The 26,541-nt window shown below is 40.9% G+C and overlaps 1 protein-coding gene and 1 non-coding gene across 14 annotated transcripts in view; both read left to right on the plus strand.

Moving 5' to 3' along the window:
* The window catches only part of DLG2 (discs large MAGUK scaffold protein 2), a 929,335-nt gene that overhangs the window by 552,450 nt on the left and 350,344 nt on the right, over positions 1-26,541 (plus strand). For all 13 annotated transcript variants that reach the window (XR_009520377.1, XM_060018173.2, XM_060018175.2 and 10 more), the window contains one exon: positions 11,309-11,465. Coding sequence is in view for 12 of the 13 variants with exons in the window: in XM_060018173.2 (XP_059874156.1) it covers positions 11,309-11,465 (157 nt within the window). In the remaining variant the exon portion in view is untranslated. The remainder of the gene's footprint in view (positions 1-11,308; positions 11,466-26,541) is intronic.
* TRNAW-CCA (transfer RNA tryptophan (anticodon CCA)) lies at positions 13,261-13,332 on the plus strand. The gene has a single exon. It is a non-coding gene; the product is annotated as a tRNA-Trp (tRNA).

A 26,541-nucleotide genomic window follows, 5' to 3' on the forward strand; every position in this document is an offset into this window, starting at 1 on the left:
TTTAGCTTACTGTGCACATGTTTCTGACCAAGCACTTGTCCCGTTCCTGGGCTCTTACAACTGTTTGTTTACACGTGGCTCCTCCCACCCCAGGCTCTTTCATGTTTGTGTTCACAGTGCCTGACACAATGTCGGTACTCCACAGATGTTTGTTTATTGAAAGTTTAGATACATAAATAAAATAAATACTTTTAAGTGGATAGGTAAGGTTTTTTTTTAATATGGATATAGCTATTATGAGTAACCAGGTTCCATCTTTACTATAGATTCCAATTTAAAATCTAATATGAAAGCTGAAATTAGTAGACAGCACCTAGGATGTACCAGGTATTGGGGACAAAAATCAAATGACATGTTCCCTGCTCTCAAGCTGATCATTCTAGCTGGACAGGGAGACAGTCTGCCAACTCAGTGTCATAAGCATTATGATAGATACATGGAGGAAATGCTAGGGGAGGCGCCCATCACAGCCTCGAATGCGGAGGTTGAAGAGAGTGTCAGGGACAGCTCCTAGAAGATCATGATTCTTGAGCTCAATCCCGAATGAGGAACAAGAGTTAGAATTGTGTTCCACTGTTCACATTTAATAATGTAGAATAATGACTACTAATGGGTTCCTAGGCCATCCGAACTCTAGATGATGAATGACAAGAAAATTAGAGCTCCAATCACTTTAGTATGAAAAGTAGTCACTTCTTTATAAATTGGCGGTGTGTGCTCATTTATTCAATCATCAGGTGTTTATTGAGCATTCTTCTAGGTATACCGGGGATACCTAGAAATATAAACCACGACACCACACCTTCAATAGATTATAATCTCTCTGGAGGCCACAATGCCCTCATGCACAGAGAAGCTCATGGAAATACAAGGCGTTATGTTCATCAGACCCGAAGTCATTGGCCTAGGCAATAAATATGCAGAAATGAGAGCTGTGGCTCCACATCTGGGGGAATGGGCCATCATGACGAAGGTAGACCGTGAGCAAGTCTAATATAAAAGGAAAAGTTAAGACAAAAGGGAAATATAAGATACATATACATAGGATATTTCAGCATGAGACAACTTGGAAGGACAGAGAGGGGACTGAGTGTGGAATATTAAATCAGCTTAAAGTTACAGAGAATTACTATGAGCCAAGTGCCACGCTGAGCATCGTGGAGAAGACAAACATGGAGCAGACACCGAATGTGCCACCAAACTGCGAACAGTACGGAGTCTCACTGGCAGCCCGTAGCTGATCTGCAACAGAGACATGTGGGTGTGACCTGCACCGTACTTTTATTTATGTTTTATCACTGGCAGCTTAAAATTCTGGAAATTCACATAAAATCTAGATCCTTGTCTTTAGAAACTGGAGAATCTGGCCATGCTAGTCGGTGTTCCTGCTTGGAACACCTGTCCAGAGCTGAGCAGAAGCTACCCTTAGAGGGAACATACCCTCAGTTTGTTACAGTCCCTGCTCAGCCTGCTTCACTCATTTATGTACAGATTTTTCCATCCCAATTAAAATCTAGCACAAAAGAAAGATATTTGCAAAAAAATTATAACTTGAAGTAGAAGGTAAAGTGAGGTCTAAATCACTGTGGGAATTGAGTCGTTCATTCAGTAACTATTTCCTGAGTTCCTGCTACTGCTGGAGAATTGCTGGTGCCTGAACTCCCGGAGTTCACAGTCTATTGAGGAAGAAGGATATACAAGCAAACAATCACTGCACAATGTAATAAATGCTACAATGTTATGTGTACAAGACACAGTGTGGACCCACGGAGCAAGTGATCGCCTGTGTCTGGAGGGTCAGAGAGTTTGAACTGGTTTTGAGATGGCCTGAGCCAAGAAATGGAGATATGAAGCAACATGTCAAACTCAAGGAAGCACAGGAGTTTGTTATGACTGGAGCATAGGATGGCTGGAGCCAATTAAGCAAGGAACTAAGCGAATCAGGTGTCATTCTAGTGGAAAGAAAGTGTTTGGAACATTGAAACTAGAATCAAAGAATCTTCAAATTAGGAGACTATCCTAAAAGTCCAAGCCTGAACTAGAGAGAATGGAGAGGTTGCGTGGAAACCATGACGTTCAGAGAGAGCAGAGTGCAAAGCAACGTATAATGAAGGACTGAAGTTTGTGGTTCAAATGATAGAAGCCAAGGGCAGTTAAAGTGAATCTTTGAGTGTCAATAATTCTGGAAACTATATTCTGTAAATATACTGTGATACCTTTTTAAAATTCAGGTCCTCCTCTGGCTTATCCAAAGTATATTTTAGTTTAGTGTTTTAAATTTCCATTGTGTAAGTTCTCTCTCCATTTAATGGACAAAACACTTAACTTGTAGTAAATTGACTGGCTCTATCAAAACAATGAGATACCAATACATACCCATTATTTGGCAAAAATCTAGAACACCCTCAACACCAAATGCTGGTGAAGAATTCTCATTCATTGCTGCCGAGAATGCAAAATAGTGCAGCCACTTTGGAAGACAGTTTAGCAGTTTCTCACAAAATTAAACATACTCTTACTGTATGATCCAGCCATCATGCTTCTAGTATTTACCAAATGAACTGAAAATGCATGTCCACACAAAAACTTGCACATGGATGTTTATAGCAGCTGTATTTATAATTGCCAAAACTTGGAAGAAACCAAGATGCCCTTCAGTAGGTGAGTGAATCAGTAAACTGTGGTATAGCCAGACCATGGACTATTACTCAGCACTCAAAAGAAATGAGCTATCAAGCCGTGAAAAGACACGGAGGAATCTTAAATGCCTATTACCAAGTGAAAGAAGCCAATCTGAAAAGGCTACATACTGTAGGATTCCAACCATGTGACATTCTAGAAAAGGCAAAACTATGGAGACAGTACAGAGATCAATATTGCCAGAGGTTGTGTGGAGAGTGGGATGAATAGGTGGAACACAGGGGATTTTAAGGTCAGTGAAACTACTTTGTATGATACTGTAATGATGGATACATGTCATTATACATTTGTACAAAGCCACAGAATGGACACCACCAAGAGTGAAGCCTAATGTAAACCATGGACTTTGAGTGATAAGGATGTGTCAGTGTAGGTTCATCAACTGTAACAAACGTAGCCCTCTGGTGGGGGATATTGAGAGTGAAGAAGGCTATGTATGTGTGGCGGCAGGATGCTTATGGGAAATCTCTGTACCTTCCTCCTAATTTTGTTTGAACCTAAACTGCGCTTAAAAAACTGTCTCAGGAAAAGAGAGCTACAATACGACCCAGCAGTCCCACTACTGGGCATATACCCTGAGAAAACCATAATTCAAAAAGAGTCATGTACTACAATGTTCATTGCAGCTCTATTTACAATAGCCAGGACATGAAAGCAACCTAAGTGTCCATCAACAGATGAATGGATAAAGAAGAGGTGGTACATATATACAATGGAATATTACTCAGCCATAAAAAGAAATGAAATTTATTTGTAGTGAGGTGGATGGACCTAGAGTCTGTCATACAGCGTGAAGTAAGTCAGAAAGAGAAAAACAAATACCGTATGCTAACACATATATATGGAATCTAAAAAAAGAAAAAAAAAGATTCTGAAGAACCTTAGGGCAGGACAGGAATAAAGACTCAGACGTAGAGAATGGACTTGAGGACACGGGGAAAGGGAAGGGGAAGCGGGGATGAAGTGAGAGAGTGGCATTGATATATATACACTACCAAACGTAAAATAGATAGCTAGTGGGAAGCAGCCGCATAGCACAGGGAGATCAGCTCCGTGCTTTGTGACCACCTAGAGGGGTGGGATAGGGAGGGTGGGAGGGAGACACAAGAGGTGCTCTCTATATCTGTGAGTCTGTTTCTGTTTTGTTATCTTCATTTGTTTGTTTCATCTTTACATGAAAACTCTTTAAAATCTTCCATATAATGTAATGGGTTATCAGTATAAGAAGTTTAAATTAGAAAAAGTACATCATTTGGAGTGTGCTTCGGACATTTTATTTGCATACCATCTTACAGATTTATTTCAAAGAGGGGATGTATGTATATGTATAGCTGATTCACTTTGTTATGAAGCAGAGACTAACACACCATTGTAAAGCAATTATACTCCAATAAAGATGTTTAAAAAAAAAGTCTCAGTTATAGAAAAAGAGATCAGATTTGTGGTTATCAGAGGTGAAGGGTGGGAAGGAGGGGGAACTGGATGAAGACAGTCAAAAGGTACAAACTTCCAGTTATAAGATAAATAAGTACTAGGGATCTAATGTTCAACATGATAATTAACACTGCTGTATGTTATATATGAAAGTTGTTAAGAGACTGAATCCTAAGAGTTCTTATTGCAAGGAAAAAATATTTTTTATTTCTTTAATTCGGTATCTATATAAGAGGATGGATGTTTACTAAACTTATTGTGATAATCACTTCATGAGGTATGCGAGTCAAATCATTGTGGTGCACACCTTAAACTTATACAGTATTGTATGCCAATTATACCGCAATTAAACTGGAAGAAAAAAATTTGTCTTGAAAAAGAAGACTAGCTGTGATGTTTACTAGCTGCGTGAACAATAAGCTAGCTTAACAACTACCTTAAACAAGTTGACTTACCTAAGCATCAGAAAAACAGAACTTCTCACGCTACTATACATAAAACAGATAATCAGCAAGGACCTACTGTATAACACAAGGAACTCTACTCAGTATTCTGTAATAATCTATGTGGGAAAAGAATCTGAAAAAGAATGGATTATATGTATAACTGAATCCTTTAGCTGTACACCTATAACTAACAAAACAATGTAAATCAACTATACTCCAATATAAAATAAAAAAAGTAGAACTTCTAATTTTCCACAGGGTTTTGATCCTCTGACAAGAAAAATATACATTAAAACAGTTTTTTTTATTTTTTTATTGAAGTATAGTTGATTTACAGTATTATGTTAGTTTCAGGTATACAACATAGTTATCCAATGTTTTTATAGATTATACTCCATTTAAAGTTTTTTATAAAATATTGGCTATATTCCCTGTGCTGTACAATATATCCTCGTAGCATGTTTATTTTATACATAGTCGTTTGTATCTCTTAATCCCATATTCCTATTTTCCACCACCCCCACCCCCCGCTTCCCTCTCCCCACTGGTAACCACTAGTTTGCTCTCTATATCTGTGAGTCTGTTTCTGTTTTGTTATCTTCATTTGTTTGTTTCATCTTTACATGAAAACTCTTTAAAATCTTCCATATAATGTAATGGGTTATCAGTATAAGAAGTTTAAATTAGAAAAAGTACATCATTTGGAGTGTGCTTCGGACATTTTATTTGCATACCATCTTACAGATTTATTTCTTGGCATTTCTCCCTTTTATTAAACATCCTAATTTACTTTGATATAAAATTCTGTTTTTAAAAAGACATTTAAATCTCAAGAGTTGAGAAGTTTCCAAGTAATTTGGTTTAACAGACTTGTCCAAGGAAAATAAATAAAAACTACCATCACTTAAGAATGATGTGCTTTATGCAAAGGGTCACTAACAAAATGCCCCTGCATGGGTTACATAGATATGTAATGGGGTCTGATGTTTCATAATAATCTTTAAAGCTGTATTCTTTCTGCAGAGAGCATTTTGCTTATTAAACATGTAAGGATAATCCTTACTTCCAAAGAAATTTTGTTCTCTCCCATTTTTCTATTAAAATATCAGGCTCCCTCCATAAAGTTTTCATTTTCTCATTTTTGATAGAACCTTGAGTACAATACTTTCCTCTTAACTTTGCAAGAAGTGCAAATATGATGCAACTTATAGATTTTTGTCTGAGAAATGTGAGGGAAAGGTAAGACTAGAGAATGCAAGGCAAGCTAGAGAATGAATGCCCCATCTAAACAGAGCCATGTTCTAGACAACTGTTGCTATGCAATGAGATTAAGAGCCAGTATTCACAGAATGTCTGGGTTTTTTCCATGTAAAGCCATAAATCCACATTTTATGCAAATTTTCCTAATTTTAAATATGAGCAACTAATTCAAACATTTGTAAACACTGTGGGTCAAATTAAGCCTCCAACTTATCAATTGACAATCTCTGGAATATATCGTACTCTGAGATTTTGAAACAGAAAATTTGTCTTAATTCTGCCTTTGCTACTTACTAAACTCAGTAAAAACTTGGGCTGGCAGTCTTATTTCACTAATCTAAAAAGTTGTCAAAATAATTTCTTCATCAGGTTGTTTACTTTTTGCAATATTTTGTTATAAAATTTTTCACATATAAAGAAATTTAAAGAATGTTATAATGGACATCCATATACTTGGCCATCAAGATTCTGCTTTTAACATTTTACTATACTTGGTCTATTCAATCTATCCAGTCATCAATCCACCTTCCCTTTAGGATCGGTTTCAAAGTAGTTGCAGACATCAGTATACATCCTTCATTAGACTGTTTTGAGGAATAAATGGAATAATGCACAGAAAGCATCAAGCACAATATTTAACGTATAGATAAAGAGTCATAATAGCCCCCCTTCCTTCCCTCTGTTTATTATCTGTAGCTTGAATGTCATTGGTCCCACTAAGAGTGTGTGTTTTATATTGGTGGAAGAAGGATATTTTTATAATAACTTTTTTTGTCAAAAATCCTCTTGGCCCCTACCTTCACAAATGTATCTAGAACCTGGACTTCCAGTATCAGCCAAAATAGAGTATCCCCATTCCTCTCTAATCCTCCCGCTTGTTATAAAAGCAAAACCAACTTTAGACATGATAAACATAGCAACACTCTAACAAGTTGGAAAGAAGTCAGGCTGGCTTGGAGAGGAATGACACTGATGTCAGTTATCTGGATTTCCTTTCTGCTTCCCATATATCCTGGATGGGGCAGTAGAGAAGCCTATACCCTGAAACCACCAACAGGCACAGATAAAGTAGCCTCAAGAAAAGCCTGCTCCCTGTAACCAAAGGACTGGGTAAAGGGTAGACGAATAGAACTGGGAACATTTTAGTAATACTGGCCCTAATTCTAGCCAAATACCAAAGAAAAAACTGTCCACTCACCATTGTGGTACCAGTAGACCATGCAGATAGCTCGATTTCTGACCCCACCAGAGACAGTTAGGAGAAGCAATTATGAGATGGCCCTTCATTTCCTCCACTGGGCTGGTGTCAGTGGTCCAAACAAGAGCTGAACTTCCATCCCCACTCTGCAGCAAAAAGGCAGAATGAGATGGTATGAGGTGTAGCTGGTTGAGACTTCACTTTCAGTGGAAAGCTGAAGTTACATCTTTACCCAGCAGCAACAAGCTGGAATGAGGTTAGCATTCTATTCCCCTACTCCTGGTATTGGCAGGGACCAGCTGGAAGCTGGACTTCCACCCCCTGGCAGTGGCAACAGATAGAAGGAGGAAGAAGGAAGCAGCACTCAGTGGCAAACCACTTTACCTACCAGGGTAGTGTCAGTGGGACTCAGTGGGGGGCTGAACTTCTAGCCCCACCCAGAGGCAAAGAGGCAAAACAAGGTGGTTCAAGGTGGTGCTAGTCAACATGCTACTTTCTCTCCACCACTGGTGTCAGTGGGTCCAATGGGACCTGAGCCTCTACCCCCACCAAGTGACAGGCAGGTAGAATAAGTCAAATGTTAGCTGGTACCCCACCTTCTCTCCTCCCTGGTGTCACCAGAGCCGAATAGGGAGCTGAATATCCATCTCACTTGGATCTACATGCTACACCTAAACCAATTGGAAAAGACTATGCAGAAAAGACTAAGATTAGATAGGATCCAGTGCCTCACAACATAACACCCAAAATGTCCAGTATACAATAAAAAAATTGCTTCTCATACCAAAAACTAGGAAAATCTCAACTTGGATGAGAAAAGACAATCAACAGATACAAACACTGAGATAACACAGATGTTGGAATTATCTGTCAAGGATTTTAAAGTAGCCAGCATGCTTCAGTGAGCAATTGCAAACACACTTGAAATAATTTTTTTTTAAAAAAGAAAGCCTCAGCAAAGGGATAAAAGATATAAAGAAAAACCAAATCGAATGTTAAAGCTTTAAAATAAAATAAACAAAATTTTAAAACTCACTGAATGGGCTCAATAGCAGAATAAATATGACAGAAGAAAGAATCAGTGAATCTGAAGATAGAAAAACGGGAATTACTCAGTCTGAACAGGAAAAGAAAATAGATGGAGATGTATCCACTGTTCTCCACTTCCTCTAATACCACCCTGGTCCAAGGGACTATTATATTTTGCCTAAATATAGCAATAGCCACCTAACTGGTCTCACTTCTTTAAACTTTGCCCCTCAAATCTATTTTATACCAAAGTAATCATTTAAAAATGTAAATCAAAAAAAAAAAGTAAATCAGATCAAGTAATTCTTCTTCTCAGTGGATCCCCATTTCTCTCAGAGTAAAAGTTAAAGTTTTAAAATGGTCTACAAGGCCCTTCAGGATTTATCCCCTGTTGCCTCTCTGCCTGTTGTAGGCAAAATTATGAAATGGCCCCATGATCTCCACCTCCTGGTGTTACTCCTACAGTTAAGTTACCTTACATGGAAAAGGGATTTTGCAAATGTAATTAATATTACTAATCAGTTGATCTTAAGGTGAAGAATTATCTGGGTGGGCCTAAGCTAATCACATGACCCTTTGAAAAGCAGAGAGTTAAATCCAGCTAATTGCAGAAGAACAAGACAGAGAGATTCCAGATATGAAGAGGATTAACTGTATCATTTCTGGCTTGAAGATAGAGAGGGCCACATGGGAAGGAAAATGTGTGGCCTCTAGAAGATGAGAGAGACCTCCAACTGGCAGCCAGCAAGAAAACAGGGACCTCAGTCTTTGTTAAGACTAATGGTTAATTTTATATGTCAACTTGACTGGGCCACAGGGTGCCCAGATATTTAGTTAAACATTATTCTAGGTATGTCTGTGAGGAACTTTCTGGATGAGACTAACATTTGAATTAGTGTACTAAGTAAAGCTGATTGTCCTCTCTCGTATGGGTAGCCACATCCAACCCATCCAAGGCCTGAATAAAACCAAAGGTTGGGTAAGAGAGAATCTGCTCTTTCTTTTCTTTCTTTGAGCTGGGTCATTGGTCTTCTGCTAACTCTGGACTCAAACTTTAGCTAGAAGTTATACCATTGGCCCTCCTGGGTCTCCAGTTTGCCAACTATAGATCCTGGAACTTCTCAGCATTCATGACTGCATGAGCCAATTCCTTATGATAAAATATATGTAATACAGTCCTACAACCACAAGAAACTGAATTCTGCCAACAACCTAACTAAATATGGACCTGGATTTTTCCCCAGAGCTTCCCAATAAAGTTTGGCCTGGCTGACACCTTGATACCAACCTTAAGAAATCCTAGGCAGACAACCTAGACAAGCCCACCCAGACTTCTGACCTACAGAACTGTGAGATAATAGTGGGTGTTGTAGTTTAAACTACTAAGTTTGTGGCAATTTGCTACTCATTAATAGAAAACGAGTACACTGAGTTCATCTTTTACCATTCTCATTCCCTTGTTCACTCATTCAGCCACACTGGCCTCCTAGCTCTTCCTTGACGACACCAGGCCCCCTCCCACCTTAGGGCCTCTATTCTTTCTGGCTGGAATGTTTCCTTCAGATATCATATGACTAGTTTTCTCACCCCTTCAGTCTTTCCTCAACTGTCACCTTCTCAATAAATCCTGCCCAAGCCAATCCCTGAAAGCACCGATCCTTTTTACACTGCTCTGCTTTTTCTTTTTCTTAAAATATTCATTGCTTTCTAACACGCTATATAACAAACTTATTTATTGCATCTATTTCTTTTTAGTGGTCTACCCCCATCAGAATGTATGCTTATAATAGTAGGGATTTTTGTTTTGCTTACAAACTTTCCGAGTAGCTGGAACAGTTCCTGACATAGTAGGTGCTTACAAAGTATTTGCAGAAGAAAATGAATTAAGTCTTAATACATAGCATTATTACATATTACTTATAGTCCAAGCTCTGATGTGCATTGTAAATCCTTCCTCATAATAAGGTTAAATATAGATATAATGCATCTCTTTGTGCAAGGAAATGTGATAGCAAATAACAAAATCTGTGTAATCATTAGTATAAAAATATATTGGATGGCTCTTTGCCATTCTTACATCATTAAGAGCAGGAAAATAGAAGAGGAAGCTTTAATGATTGGAACTGAGATATCTGGGAGAGGAGGGTGGGTGATACAAAAAGCACCTTGGTCAAACCTAAGGCTGGCAGAATACATTTTTTGAAACTACTGCTAGAGAAAATTCAACTAGATGACTTCTAAGATCCTTTACAATTCTACATTCCATATTTCTCCAGCTTCTACACAAACTCAATGAACTGTTGCCTTAAGATTTCATCTCTCAGCCTTTTATTGATGACCGTCAAATCTGAATTTGCAGTCCTGAGAACCTAAATTCCTATCCTTTGTCTCTAACTGCTTCTGCACATCTCCACAAGGATGTCCCACTAGTACCTGGAACTGAGCATTTCAAAATCATACTCATCCTCATGACCCACCTATCCCTCTTTTGCCAATTACTTAGATGTTCTTCCTTCCTCCTCCAATACCTGAATCAATCTCTGGACCCTCTGTTCCTCCCTTCATATTACCTCTCTCATGTTACCCTTTCTTTTCATTATCACTGCCATCACTTTTGGGCAGGCTGTCACTTCCTCAAACGTGGATTACTTGCATAACATCCTCACTGGTTTTCCTGTCTCCCATCATATCTGCGCTTCCAACTCCATCAGTCCTATTATGGTCATTTGTTAATCTTCCTAAAATGGATTTAAATATTCTTCGTGCCTCAAAATCTTCCAGTGAGTCCCCACTGCCTACAGAGTAAATTTTAATTAACAATCAAACAGACAACAAACCCACAGGCTGGCATGTAAGATCTTTCATGGTCTGACCTATTCAGTCTAGTCTCTTGTCCCCCAAATTCTCTCCCTCTTTTTGGATACATCCATCCTACTGAATACTACTCTAGTGCTCATTACAAGAACAGATGTTTTAAACAAAGGAAACTTGTAAGTCTAGTTTAAGTAAATGTTTTGGAATTAAGGAATAAATTTGCATGGTATTTTGGCATTTGTTACAGTGAGGAGTTCAGACATCTGCCCTGATATTAGCATCTTTTTGATATGCAAATTTATCATAATTGGGGAAGCCATTTTCACAGGTAATGAATTGCTGGTGTCATATATCCTGGTGAAAGTAAAAGCAATGTAAATCTTGAGTGGGCCACCCTATGAACTGTGCTCTCCACTTGTTTCTACAGGGAGCCACGCAAGGTGGTCCTGCACAAAGGCTCCACTGGCCTGGGCTTCAACATCGTGGGCGGGGAAGATGGAGAAGGTATTTTTGTATCCTTCATTCTGGCTGGTGGACCAGCAGACCTGAGTGGGGAGCTCCAGAGAGGAGACCAGATCCTATCTGTGAGTATTTCTTCTTAATCTTTATTCCCTCCATGTCTGACACCATTTGAGAGAAAGTCACTCCCAGTTATAACTCCAAAAGCACCTTAATTACAAAGGAAAAGTGGAGGAGAGCATTATGGCTTCAGGTGCATGTTGTAATTTAAATGGTGTTCAGGTGTTTGAAGCGTGTTACTTCCCTCAGATACAGGTAAAGGTGTTAGTGTTTTCATTTAGATTTTCTGAGACATATTTGCATCCAATAGAACACTGAGAAGCATGCATTCTTTAGGTATATTACTTATTTTTCAAAATGCCAAATTTCTTTCAAAATCCATCACTATACTCTAAAAACCGTATCTTCATGATGTATATAGTTTGTTGCATATAACTATGTAAGAATAATGTATAAAATAGTGCTATATACAATTTGGTGACATTGATAAGTGGTCACAGCATGACCATTTACCTAAATACAAAAATTACTAGAAATGAGTTAATAAGCACTTATTTACCAGGCATTTTATAAAAGTAATTTTTAATTCCCACAATCACCCTGAAAGGTACTGCCCCATGTCCAGATGAAAAGAATAAGGTTCAGAGAGGTTAAATAACTTGTCAGAGTTAACCTAACTAAAGAGTCAGAGCTGGGATTTAAATATTCAGTTTTAATGCCCACCACCTACCTCCCCTCATCCTTCCCTCCTTCCTTCCTGCCATCCATCCTTCCTTCCATCTTGCTTTCCCTCCTCCTTTCTTCCCCAGGTCCTTTCTTCTATTTGAATATCTACTGAGTGCTTCTTTCTACTACATCAAGCTACCTCCCTGGGATAAATTCTATGATAAGTAGTTAAATCCATTGTGAGCGTTCATGCCCATACTGCAATTTTGGCAAACATGCAAATAATAATAGAGAATTACATAAGGAGCCCAGTTCTATGGCTGAGGTTATCGTTCACAACTCAATGAAGCATTTAGTTTGTGGTTTTCATTGTATACTTAGAAAAATTTGCTTTTGCTTTATGGCTATGGTTTGTAGCTAGAATTTTCCAAGTGACCTTATGTTTGCTAACCATCACTCCAACTCCTACCCATGCACACATGATTTACCTGTATAATGTAGTCAGTGGACCTAAGCAAAGTGTCCAGTGGTCTGCATGCATGTCCCCGCCTTATGTGTTTCTGTGGTTCTCCCACACATGCAGGTTCCTTCTCACTCATCAACTAGCAGATGTCTGGAAAGACTGAATATAGGATAAGTAGGGTAAGGTCCCACGCCAGGCCTTTGTTCTGTCACCCAATGTCATGTCTTCAACTACTTCGCCCCACCTACTTCTTCTATACTTAAATCATATATATAAGATATAACTTTAGGGCTTCCCTGGTGGCGCAGTGGTTGAGAGTCCGCCTGCCGATGCAGAGGACACGGGTTCGTGCCCTGGTCCGGGAAGATCCCACATGCCGCGGAGCGGCTGGGCCCGTGAGCCATGGCTGCTGAGCCTGCGCGTCCAGAGCCTGTGCTCCACAATGGGAGAGGTCACAACAGTGAGAGGCCCGCGTACCGCAAAAAAAAAAAAGATATAACTTAAAAGGTTTAATAAACTATTAAACCTCATCACCCATATTTATTTACACACCTGTGTTTCCCTACAAAGTTACAAAAAACTCCCTGAAAGCAAATTCTGTATCGTTTTAATGATTTTGTATCCTCAACATTTAGCACAGTGCCTGACACATAGCAGTCTCTCAAAAATGTTTACTGATGAAAAAGTACTGAATTAAAAATAGTGATGCCTTAAAAAGTCACTATAGGGACTTCCTGGTGGTCCAGTGGTTAAGACTTCGGCTTCCAACGCAGGGGGTGCAGGTTCAATCCCTGCTCAGGAAGCTAAGATCCCACATGCCTCGAGGCCAAAAACCAAAACATAAAGCAGAAGCAATATTGTAACAAATTCAATAAAAGACTTTAAAAATGGTCCACATCAAAAGAAAAAAAAAAACTTTAAAAATAAAGAAAGTCACTATAACCTGGGAAACTGACTCTAAAATACTTTCTAGAACATACTTCCTCCTCCTGGCTCAAAATCTGTAGACTGGGGACATCCCTGGCCGTCCAGCGGTTAAGACTCCACACTTCCACAGCAGGGGGTGCAGATTCGATACCTGGTCCAGGAACTAAGATCCCGCACACCGCACCGTGCAGCCAAAAAAAAAAATGTAGACTGGGGGACCACTCTGTCATTTCATCACAATCAGCATTCACATTGTCATAGCACTTTCCCAGACACAAAGCACTTTCACATGCATTGATTCTGGGAATCTTCAAAGAAATCTTAAGTGTCAGGATATGTTATTATTACTCCCACTTTTCCTATCAGTGGAAGGGGATTCAGAATGGCTAAATGATTTGTCCAAAGCTCCACATCTACTGACTATGACTTTGGGCTCAAAAGCAGGTCTCTTGGGGCTTCCCTGGTGGCGCAGTGGTTGAGAGTCCGCCTGCCGATGCAGGGGACACAGGTTCGTGCCCCAGTCTGGGAAGATCCCACATGCCGCAGAGCGGCTGGGCCCGTGAGCCATTGCCGCTGAGCCTGCGCGTTCGGAGCCTGTGCTCCACAACGGGAGAGGCCACAACAGTGAGAGGCCCGCGTACCACAAAAAAAAAAAAAAAAAAAAAAAAAGCAGGTCTCTTGACCCAAAATAAGTGTTCTTTCTCCTCACAGCACAATCTCTCTTCCAAACCTTGACAACGGTCTCATTCAGCACCGTCTTTGTACACATTGCTCTGTGTGCACACCACACTCTGGAACACACAGAACTGTAACAAGCTAATATTTACATGGTGCTTTGAGTCAGACACAGTTATAGCTAATTTAATCTTATAACAACCCTGTGCCTTATTATGCTCATTTGAAGGATGCATAAACTGAGGCACAGAGAGGATATTAGACTTGTTAACTCTGTTTAAATGAGAAATCCACTAAGTCATGGGTTTTATTTGTTTTAACCTCTCTGTGTGTGGTAGAAAAAGAGATGAGCCAATAACCTTCTTATGGCTCAACAAAGAAAACTCCCAAGTATTTCTGCTTTTAGAAGTAGATGTATCCATTTAAATATTATTGCCAGGACCACAGAGTAAGCAAGGCAAACAATCAGAATTACAGTCTTCTTAGAGATTACAATTCATAGAACATAAAAATCTCTGAAGTTCAAATATCATATCCGTCTTTTATGTAAAACATTTGCAAAAATTGTTCAACAATGAAAATATCTTCTGCTTTTTGCAACTGAAAAGAAAAAGGGAACATTTCTCCTCTTTAGCTTGTAAAAATTTATAAAAACTGTGGCTAGAAAGTGTCTAGCTTAAAGGCTCAGTATTGGAATTTCATTGGTTTAACACTGCAGGGAAATAATAAACAGGCTTGAGAAGCTCAAACATTATTACAATATGGAAAGAAAAATGACAGAATAGAATTATTAACAATAGAATATGGAGGATAATATTTTGCACCTACAGCCTGCACTGGACATGTAAGGACAAGTTATAACTTCCTGGAAAACACAAGAAAACTCTAAACAAAAATTGAATACAGGGACTTCCCTGGCAGCACAGTGGTTAAGAATCTGCCTGCCAATGCAGGGGACACGGGTTCAAGTCCCGGTCTGGGAAGATCCCACATGCCGCGGAGCAACTAAGCCCATGCACCACAACTACTGAGCCTGCGCTTTAGAGCCCGCAAGCCACAACAACTGAGCCCACGTGCCAAAACTACTGAAGCCCACATGCCTAGAGCCCGTGCTGCACAGCAAGAGAAGCCACCACAATAAGAAGCCCGTACACCGCAACAAAGAGTAGCCCTCACTCGCCACAACTAGAGAACGCCCATGTGCAGCAACGAAGACCCAATGCAACCAAAATAAATTTTAAAATACCTTTAAAAAAAAAATTCAATACATAGGGCTTCCCTGGTGGCACAGTGGTTAGGAATCTGCCTGCCAATGCAGGGACACGGGTTCGAGCCCTGGTCCAGGAAGATCCCACATGCCACAGAGCAACTAAGCCCGTGCGCCACAACTACTGATGCTCATACACTGTAGGGGCCGCACGCCGCAACTGCTGAGCCCACGTGCTGCAACTACTGAAGCCCATGCACCTAGAGCCCGTGCTCCGCAACAAGAGAAGCCACCACAATGAGAAGCCCATGCACCACAATGCAGAGTAGCCCCCTCTCGCAGCAACTAAAAAAAAAAATGAAAGCCCATGCACAGCAACGAAGACCCAACATAACCATAAATAAGTAAATTAATTTAAATAAATAAATAAGTTCAATACATAGATTTCTAAGTCATGTAAGATTAATTTGCAAATAAGTTATGCTATGCTAACAATAACATAGTAAGTTTAGAGAAGAGAAATAGAATCCCCAGGAAAGAGAGCTGGAGGGTAGATCGCTGCTCTCAATTGGTCTCCATAAAGAAGGAAATTGTACAATAGACAGTTACCTTTCTAATTAGGGATATAATGTTCATCCCTATTTCCCAGAATTTTTCTCCCATATAGATTATAGAACCTTTTTAGATATTTTATTAATGGCTTACTATGTGCCAGGTTCTGTACTAGGAACTGAAATCTCAAAGATGAATGAGATAAATAGACTAATCTCAAAATGCTTACTGCCTAAAAGCAGATCCACTTGTCCTTCGGTATCCACGAGGGATTGGTTCCAGGACACCCCACTGATAACAAAATCCACTCTGCTCAAGTCCCTTATATAAAATGGCATAGCACAATGTATACAGTCGGCCCTCCGTATCAACAGGTTTTGCATCCGTGCATTCAACCAACCGCAAATCCACGCCAACTGTATATCAATGCATCTAACATAGGTAGAGATAGAGATGGCAAACTGAGGAAAGAGAAGAAAGCACTTAGAACAGAGCATGTCACACTCTAAGTACTCAATCAATACTATTACTACTAACTACTCTGCCTTAAGAATGTGTGTGATGTTTTTTAAAGTGTGTCAGATAACCATGTCTAAGGAAAGCCTCTTTTAGATAATTTGAGCCATTCCTTCTTTGGGGCAGGGCTTGGACTAGATGAACATTTCCCAAAGTGAGTTCACAGGATATTGGAACAGCAGGATTGCATTAGGTTGCTACTGAGAGAAAGGGTTCCCTAGTGAGCAGGTTTCTTCCCTGAAGAGCTTTTCAAAAACATCTGTTTACCAGTGTACACTGCGAATCTCCTTAGAGGCAGATAAAGTATATGGTTTTTCCCAAACGTATTTGACCACGAAACCATTACATAAGGAGCACCTCATAGGACCCCAGTAGTGGGAAATGCTTGAGTAGATATGTTTATAGTTCCCATAATTGACTGTTTTCCGACAAGATAGTCACACTCACCTATACAGAAAAGGCAACTAGCCTTTTACTATGTCTTAAGATTATGGGCGCCATCTAGTGTTCATATATTGTCTAAACACTTTGCATGGCAACCTGAAGATGGAGGATTCCCAGGCGCCATTGCAAGGATTTATCCTGCACTTCCCCCTCCCCACCAGAGCTACAGAACTAAAGTAGTTAAGATGCTGAAAACAATCGTCACCTGAGGCCACATTCCATACACGTATTGTGAGTGATCTTTTCTCTCCAGTTTCTCCTTTATGTATTCTATCTCTCAGGGATTTATTATAGAAAGTCTTATCCAATAATTGAACCATCTCCTTGAGGTATTTGTGGAGAAGAATTTAGGGCATTCAGCATGCAATCACGTTAACTAGTACAGCAGCCTCCTCAGGCATTCTTTCTGCAGAGGGAAAGATAGAAATGCTTCTGTTATTATTTGTTTCAGTGCTTTGTTCTGAAAAAATGTATATATGTGGAGCAGAGCATGCAGAAGCAGTACCACTATAAAGAGATCCTTTTCTGTCTCACCAAGCAATTTTAGTCTGTTCAATCCTCAGGAGTCTAAAAAAGATCACCCTAGCTGACCCTGCAAACTCCAAAACTCACTCTTGATGGACTTTAAGTATTTAACTCACTCTGTTCCAAGATACGTAGTTGGGAATATGTGTGGCCAGAAGTGAAATGTTGCAGCCGTTGCAGTGAAGGTAGAATAGGTAACTGGGAATTTTCAAACTGAAATTGAAATTGCATTGTGATTTTGAAGGAGTGAAAATGAGTCACAGTTCATCTGGGTGTTTCACTAATTCGCAGGTTTCCTTCCTATCTTCATGTTTAGAGCCATGCAGAAGGGACGGGCTTTCTTTGTTAGATCCTTACTGTCAAGTTACTCAACTGGAATTCGAGCATTATATACACTCTTCACCATCCTGGGGTACTGGTAAAGTCACCCTTATATTGTTACCTCAAATGACAACTCTTAATCCCTTCCAGTGAAATCCAGCCCTCCTGCCCACCCCGCCCCACAAACAAAGTCCCAAATTATTTATTTTTTTAAAAAAATTTATTTATTTATTTTTATTTTTGGCTGTGTTGGGTCTTTGTTTCTGTGCTAGGGCTTCCTCTAGTTGCGGCGAGAGGGGGCCACTCTTCATTTGCGGTGTGCGGGCCACTGTCGCGGCCTCTCTTGTTGCAGAGCTGCTCCGCGGCATGTGGGATCCTCCCAGACCAGGGCTCGAACCCGTGTCCCCTGCATTAGCAGGCAGATTCTCAACCACTGAGCCACCGGGGAAGCCCCCAAAATTATTTCTTTAATTCCCTGAAGTGGTCCTTTTAAAAGCTTACCAACCCCATCCCTTCCACTGACCATGCCATATGAGCCATGTCCTTCCTCTCCAGCTCTGTCCCCAGCCCCATGGAGGATTCTTGTTTTCATTGTTTTCAGTGCTCAAGGGTTTCTGTTTAAGGGATTGTTTCTCAGTGTTCCTGAAACCTGCCTTCCAGAGAGGCTCTGAGGACTGTGCAGAGGTGAGGACAAGAGCCGTCTCCCCACTCTGTGTTGCTTTGTCACCTTGTTTCCAAAAGCACAACAGCTTAAACTAGAAATCTTACAAAGTCTCTTACCTAATCAGCACATTTAGTTTCTCTCCTCTCATCCTCAACACCTGGAGTCACTCAAACCCCAGCAAAACCTCTACCCTTCCCCCAGGGACAAGCGTCAGTTCCAGCTCTGGTTATCCTGGCCGGAGAGTGGTTTTTTTTGTTCTTCTGTTGTTGTTGTTTTTCTGGTTGAGCTCCACCTACTCCACCTCTCCCAACAAAAGAAGGGCAACAAGACTCACAGACCAACACAAGTTTAAACACAACACTATATATTTCCAAACTGAGATGATTTAACATCTGCATTTGGGTCAACGGGGATTCTACAGCTTCCCCCAAGAAAATGGGTAGACCTGTCCTTTGTAACCAAGGGCCTGTCTTATAATTTTGCTCAAAGAAACAGTATTTGCTGAAGGGAATACTGAACACCTTTCGCTTAAAAGACATTAGACAGGTCAGGGGTTGGGGGGGGTAATAAATTGGGAATTTGGAATTAACAGATACACACTACTAAATATAAAATAGATAAACAAAGACCTATTGTAGAGCACAGGGAACTATATTCAATATCTTGTAATAACCTATAACAGAAAAGAATCTGAAAAATATGTATACATAAAATTGAATCACTGCTGTACACTTGAAACATTGTAAACAACTATAGTTCAATTAAAAAAAAAAACATTAGACAATATACAATTTTTGTGTGTCCCCACATTGCCCCCTGCTTCTCATCAAGGTTTCGGAAAATTCAGAGCCCTGTATCAGCCAGGGCACCCTATTAAACAACTTGTAAGTGAAATCTAACCAAGTGGAATTGATGATGTTTTTGAAAAGATGAAGACTTCTTGCCTTAACCCTGACCAGTTAAATTCAGGTTGCTGGCCCAGAAACCACGCGGAGGCTGCCTCCCCAAACCTCTGTGCCTGGTCCAGGCATTGCTCTCTCCGCTGACCCCCATTCTGTCTAGATTCGCTGACTCTCTGACTCTGGCACTCGCCTCTCAATTTTGAAGCCCACTCAGACATCTCCCCACCTTACTGGATTTGTCTTCCTGCCCAACTCAGAGCCCACACCTCAAATAAACCCAGTGAAGTACGGTCAGTGAAGAGACTTTTCCTCAGCCTCAGCTTCAGAGCCCCACCATCGAGGCTGACCCCTGGCCCGCTCACCAGAGGGCAGGGATTCAGCAGGGCCAACTGCAGCCCTATAAATCCTTTTTTCATATAGACTGTCCAGGATACACACACACATCCCCCATCACATACAAACTTCCAGACTTTGGGAAGAGTGAGCCTTTCAGAAAGCATATGTGATCATGTTGTTTCTCTCCTTAAACTTTCAGTGGCTTTCTGTTGTTTGAAGATAAAATCCAAAATTCTTGATATGGCCTACAAAATTTCACAGGGTCTGGCCCTTGCTTACCTCGCTGGCCTCTTCCCTACTCTCACTTTCACCCCGACCACCCTGGCTTTTTCTTTCCCTCCCGTCACGTTCAAAATATTTAGCTACTTGGCACATACAACTTCACAGCAGCCCATACGATGAAGGACCACAGTGCCCCAGCTGCCGGATTGTGGGGAGATGGGGTCCTCTAGGCATCACAGTTGTGGGTCACTCAAGAGGACTCAGGATAGCACTTCTCTACAGACAATCCACACAGAAGTGTTTCCTTGTTTTAACAAAAGGAATGGACAGGTTGATACATGTGGGACTTCTTCCACGGGCCTGTGCATGTACTGAATTTTCTCTGCAGAGGAACTTAGAGGGAACCCAAGGCCTTCTAGTACCTAAAAGGGACCAGAGAACTCATGGAGTGCCCCAGGCTACACTTAAGAAGCATCCCTATTTTCTGACATAGAATCTGGCTGGTAATACCTGTCAAATGAATAAATTCAATAAACTTTATGGAAATAGAAGGGAAGCAAATGTAACATGCTATTTTCTGGTACATTCCTTAAGTACTGCTTATTCAATGTCATTAGCACTATATATATTTATTTATTTATTTATTTATTTATTTATTTATTTCACAACTTGTAGACATGCTGCAAAAATAGTACATCGGGAAACGTAAAGTCAGACCTCTAATAGATAACCCACAGGACAACTACTCAAGGACTCAGCTTTAAGCAGCCTTCAAAAGTCTGAAATTCAGTTCAGTGATACCAATTCCAGCTTTTCTCAAAGTGATATTTCTATATAATACCAGATCTGTGAAATGCTCTATGAAAAAAGAAAGGTTCATGATCAAATAAAGGATCTGAGAATCTCTACAGCAATAAAGAAATGCTGTCAAAGCATTTTCTAACCTTACTTAACAATCTTTTTCCCCCTGGAATATGAGGTACTACCTAACTGGACATACTTTTAGAAATTCTGCCTTAAACTAAACTCCGGAAAAACGCACGCAGGTGTTTTATTTGGGAGAAGTAACATTTTCACATTAAAATATCATTTGCAGAGCTCAGGGGATGGGGTAGGAAGAGCACAAACCAAAAACCTAAGGCAGAGGAACTATCCTCCTCAATCTAGAAGGATCTTCCTCAAACAGTAGTGCAAATCAGAGGGGGCACGTGAAACATTAGATAAGGAGTATCCTGTACATACAATTTATTAACCTATTTGCATAAAACCAATCCACAGACATTTCCTAAGCATCCACTAAGCAGCGAAAACTACTAGGCAAAAAAAAATAATTGTGTCCTTAGCGAACATATAGCCTCACAAGGGGAGACAGGCACATAAATAGGTTATTTCCACAATAACATGGAAAGCGTTAATGGTAAATTCAGGGGATCACATGGGCACCAAGGAGAGGCTGTCATTAGCCCAGCCTGGGAAATGTGGGAAGGCTTCTGGAGGAAAAGCTTCCCAAAAAAGACTCCGAGGAAGCAGGAACAGTGGAGAATTAGGAAGAAAATGCTTCATGTTTTTGAGTATCTGCTTAGCACCAAGTATTATGATTTCACTGAATCCTAACAATAACCTTGTTGGGTTGAAGGCTCAGAGAAATTCAGTAATTTGCCCAAAATCACACAGATAATCAGCAATGACAGTGGCATTTGAACGACCATTGCTTCTGATTTCAAAGCTATGCTCTTTCCGCAATGCCAGCCTTCAGAAAGAAAATTTAACTTGGCAGTTTGCTTATGTCTAAGGCTGTCTGCACTCTGTAAGTCCAGTTAGTGAGAAAAATATAAATGCCTGAAATAATAAACTGTTTACAAGGAGAAATGTGAGCCACCATAGGAAGCCATCATACACAGAGATTCTAAAATTGAGGAGACTTAAAAGCAACATCTAGATCCTCCAACGCTTCCCCTGAGGGCAGGGACTGTGTTTTAGTATCTCTGCGTCCCATTGATTAATACAGAACCCAGCTACCCGGCAAATGTTAATGAATGAATGAAAGAAGACATTCATTCATTAACTTCTCTGAAGGCAACTAGGAATCCTAGGGCTCTTCTCAGTTGTATTCATCTGAACTCTTGGCCTAAAGAACCACTCTCTCCTGAAGACTCAGAATATCTTAGTGCTTTTAGCTTTCCGGCCAACAGAACGCATTTTCCAAATCAGACAGATTCTTTCCTAATTGACTAGTAGGAACTCCCACAGATCAGACAAATATTAACTATTCTATTACATACTAAATGCTAAATACATGATGTTTGCTTAAAACTCTGTTTATAATATATACTCTTCTTCCCAAAAGATGTTTAGGTGATAAAGAGTCCCTATACAAGTCTCGAAGGGTGAACTAAAACGCGATCCTGAGTCTTTTCCACATAAACATTGAAAATGCTCTATCACAGGTGACCCCTGACAAAGGGGGATCCTTGCAGAGACATCTCAGGTTGTGAGGAAGGAGTAATCCTCGTCTGCAAGTAGACTGATTTTTTAACTCCTATTTGGTTTTGCCTCTAACCTATTTTGCTAGCTAAGCCCTGATAACCCTTGCATTTGCATCACCATTTCTATGTATCAAGTCCCTTCCTATGAACGTTATCTCATTTGATTCTCATAGAATCCAGGATAGGTAGGAAGATGACCACCTTGCCATTTTATACAGCAGGAAACTGAAGAGATCAGTGATTTTCTAACTTAAAGCCTGTTAGCCACCAGGCATAGGTCTCCTTCTGTCACAATCAGCTTCCTTGCTTATCATGCTGACTGTTCTAGCGATGTGCCTGATGGGAGCTCGGATGCTGGATTTACCTGCCAGAGTTCTGAACTCCAGACGACAGATATCTGGGTGACTTAAATGAAAAGGAATTTATTAGAGAAATAACAGATAGCTCACTGAATCCCAGGAAGGCTGGGGAACCCAGCTCAGAAGCCAGGAAGGAAATTCTGCTGACGTCAGTCTTTTAAGGATGCTGCTCTCGAGGTCATTACCACAGGCCACTTACAACCAGGCCACACTGCTGGAGGTGCTGTGAAAAAATCTCTCTCTCCATGGATCTTACACTTTAATGTGGTGATTCTAAGTTCCCAGCAGGAATATCTGCTTGGCCTGCCGTCACTCTCGCTGTGCCCTTCCACCTTTCTAATGGGGGATAAGGCTGTGCCTCCCGCCTGTCTTGGATTGCCCCCCAAAAAAGAAGGCTATTTGGGCACTGAGCAGCTAAATGATAAAGGTCCATTAGAGATCGTTTGGCTCACTGACTTCTATACGAGGAATTGTTTAGATCTAAGATCTTGAGACTCATAATAGTTGCTTAAACAGTAGAAATGATTTCCAGAGAGAGGCCTCCTTTGGGAAGGGCCTCGGCCTGCATTTGTGCAGCTGGCAGTGCCTTGCCTAACTGTGCTCATCTAAGCACGCCAACAAGAGATTCAGGCAAGGACAGGATATCATGAAGACTTCTTTCTAATGGTGATTTTCTGTTTCCAGCACATTGTGTCCCAAAGTAATTAAAAATGTCTTCCTGAGATTAAGGGATTTACAGACCAATGTACTTTGTCTTAAAAAGTCCCTATTGCTCTATTAAAGAGCTACAGACACCTTCCAATAAATGAAGAAATAAATCATCAGTTCTTTTGTAGTGAATCCACATTTTGGTCTTTGAGAAAAATGAGGATCAAATCAGATGGAGCACGGTGCCCAGTTCGATTATTCTTACTTTGGTTGGGAAAGAAAAAACAGAGAAAATTATAGAGAAAATATATAAGGAAAATATAGGTAGTCCTACCCTGGACAAGACACAGCGCCATGGGTTAGAGGTATAGTGGTGAATATGATAGGCCCCATTCTTACCCTCGTGCAGTTTGCAAATTTGAGTTCTAAATGTGCTACCGAAGGGGAGCCACAGGTGCTGGGGAGCGCACACGGGGGACCTCACCTAGACCAGGGGACCAGAAAGATGTCTCAGAAGAAGTGATATCTTACCTCAGCCTTGAAAGATGTAGAAAGGATAGCCAGACCAGGCGGGCTGGGCGAGGAAGGAAAAGTGAAGCCGGAGATCAGCCTGTCCACTGGCCCAGAAGCCAGGGAAAGCGCACTGTGTGTAAGGTGGGTCGGATATAGAGAGTGAGAGGGAATTTAAAGAGAGGTGAGATTAGAGAGGAAGGAGGCCCCTCATACACCTTCTAAAGCCTTAAAAGGGGATGAAGATTAAAGGGCAGCAGAAAACTGTGGAAAGTTTTTAAGCAGGGTAAAGGTTCTGGTCACCGATTTCCACCTGCAGATATGTGTATGGGTGGGAGGGGGCGTTCCCCACCCCACAAGCAATCTTTTTACACCAACCCCACTCTATTACTTCAGAAGCAAGTTGCAAGTCCAGGTCGTCACCTGTGTTTCTGACCATCTGATGGCTCACCTGTAGATTGAAGATTCCAACGACCCCTTCCTTGGGTTCAATTAATTTGCTATAACAGCTCACAGAACTCAGAGAAACATTGTACTGACTAGATCGCCAGTTTATTATAAAAGGCTATAGCGCAGGGAAAGCCAGATGGAAGAGATGCACAGGGCAAGGCGTGGGGAAACATACAGAGCTTCCATGATCTCTCCAGGCACAGCACTCCCCACATGTTCAACCACCCTGAACTCTCCAAACCCTCTCTTTTTAACTTTTCACGGAGGCCCCATTACGTAGGCATAATTGACTGTATCTCCAGCCGTGGATGATTAACTCATCCTCTAGTTCCTCTCCTCTCCCAGGAGGACTTGGGGGGGTAGGACTGAAAGTTCCAACAGGGTTGGTTCTCCTGGCAACCAGCCCCCACCCTTAGGTGGACTCCTAAAGTCACCTCATTAACATAACAAAAGACACCTTTGTCTCTCTGCCCTCACTTTGGGAAATTCCAAGGGTTTTAGGAGCTCTGTGCCAGAAACAGGAACAAAGACCAAATGTATATTTCTTATAATAAATCACAGTATCACACAGGGAAATAGCACGATTAGAGTTGATAGAATTTGTAAGGCTGGTGTGGAAGGTGAAAAAAAATAACTAACTTAGAAGTCAGGCAGACCTAGGGTCCAGCCCTAGTGTCACCTTTTACTGTGGCCTTGATCAAGTTATTTTAATTGTCTGAGTCTCAGAATTTTACCCTGTAGGATAATAGAAATCAGAACGGGTGAAGTACTTCCCACCTAGGAAGTGCACAATAAATCTCTCTTACCCCTTCTCCCTTCTCACACTAAATTCAAAGTCATTTCTCCAGGACTGATCACAAGAGGCCTGCTGAATTAGTCTCTTGGGAGAATCCAGGAAAGATTTCCAGGAAAATTAATAGTGGGTTGTATTTTGAAGACAAAGAGGAATTAGTCATTTGAAGAGAAAACCATCTATTCCCAATTACAAGCAAACCTAGCTGTAGTTAAGCTGAGGGTTTCCACTGCAATGCCCAGGCCACATTCTTCCGACCCCGACTTGCTCTACTTAATATCTCATCATAATTTTCTATGTTGAAAAGCTCTAAAGGCACAAGGGAGAGAATTCTATTTACTTTTCTGCCAACTAAGATGCACTTATGAAAAAAAAAAAAGATGCACTTATGCATGGCCTTCTATGGGCCTAGGGTTGTACAGAACATACACGAGCATGAGTACACACATGCATGCACACACACATACACATGCGTCCCTACTTCACAGCTTTAGAAAGTGGTTATGTAACGATTCGTGTGATCCACTCTAAAAGAAGTGCAGAATCAGCTCTACAAAGAGGACGCTCATGGAGGACTATGGCAGAGGGGCCTGCAGTTAGGCAGATGGGAAGGGATTCAAGGACAGGATTTCCTGGGCGAGCTCCTCCTTTCAGAGCTTTCCCTCTCTCTCCTTCCTCTACCATAAACAGGCATAGGTCCTAAAGGTGTTGGTGCCCCACTGTACTGTGGTTCTTCCGCTAATGAAGTCCCTAGCACAGAGTAGGTAAATTATTTATTCTCATGTCGATTTCTTCCAAACAAATCCCAAGAACTTCTTCCGGGCAGGAACTATGGCCCCAGTGCCCCAAACCCCAGGCTGCTCAAGAACGTTTGTTACCATGAATTAAGGAAGCAGGCATTTCAGTTGGAAGGAACAGTATAGGCAAAGGCACAGAGGCTGGGTGTGAGCTCTTCCAGTGGGTGTTTGGAAGGGGGCTGGGCATGGAAAAACAGGAAAAGCCTTTCCTTCTCATTGTTTTGGGGTGTGAGCAGCTATGCATGGTTCCTAAACAGGTAACCACGGCTTGGAAGTGGCAAGCTGTAGATGGGAGAACAGGGCACAATTAAGACCAAAGTAAACACATAAAAATGAGAACAGGCACATATTTACTGACGTACAGCCATTTGCACAAGATGGAGTTGAGAAAGGATGACCTTGAAAATCAGGCAGGCTTGAATTCAAATCTCAAATCCACTACTTCCCAGCTGTGTGAGTTTGATAAGGTTAATCTCTTAGGACACTAATTTCCTTATCTGTTAATTGGGGATGGTGACACCTATCAGCCTTATTGTGAGCATTAAATAAAATAGTATATATAAGCCATTGGCACAGTGCCTAATGAGGACTAACCATTCATTTATTCATTCATGCAACAAATTTTTACAGCAGCCATTACACGCAAGGCACTAGGAATATAAGTGCCAAAAAAAAAAA

Source organism: Delphinus delphis, chromosome 8 (assembly GCF_949987515.2).
Source record: "Delphinus delphis chromosome 8, mDelDel1.2, whole genome shotgun sequence".
NCBI classification, from domain to species: domain Eukaryota; kingdom Metazoa; phylum Chordata; class Mammalia; order Artiodactyla; family Delphinidae; genus Delphinus; species Delphinus delphis.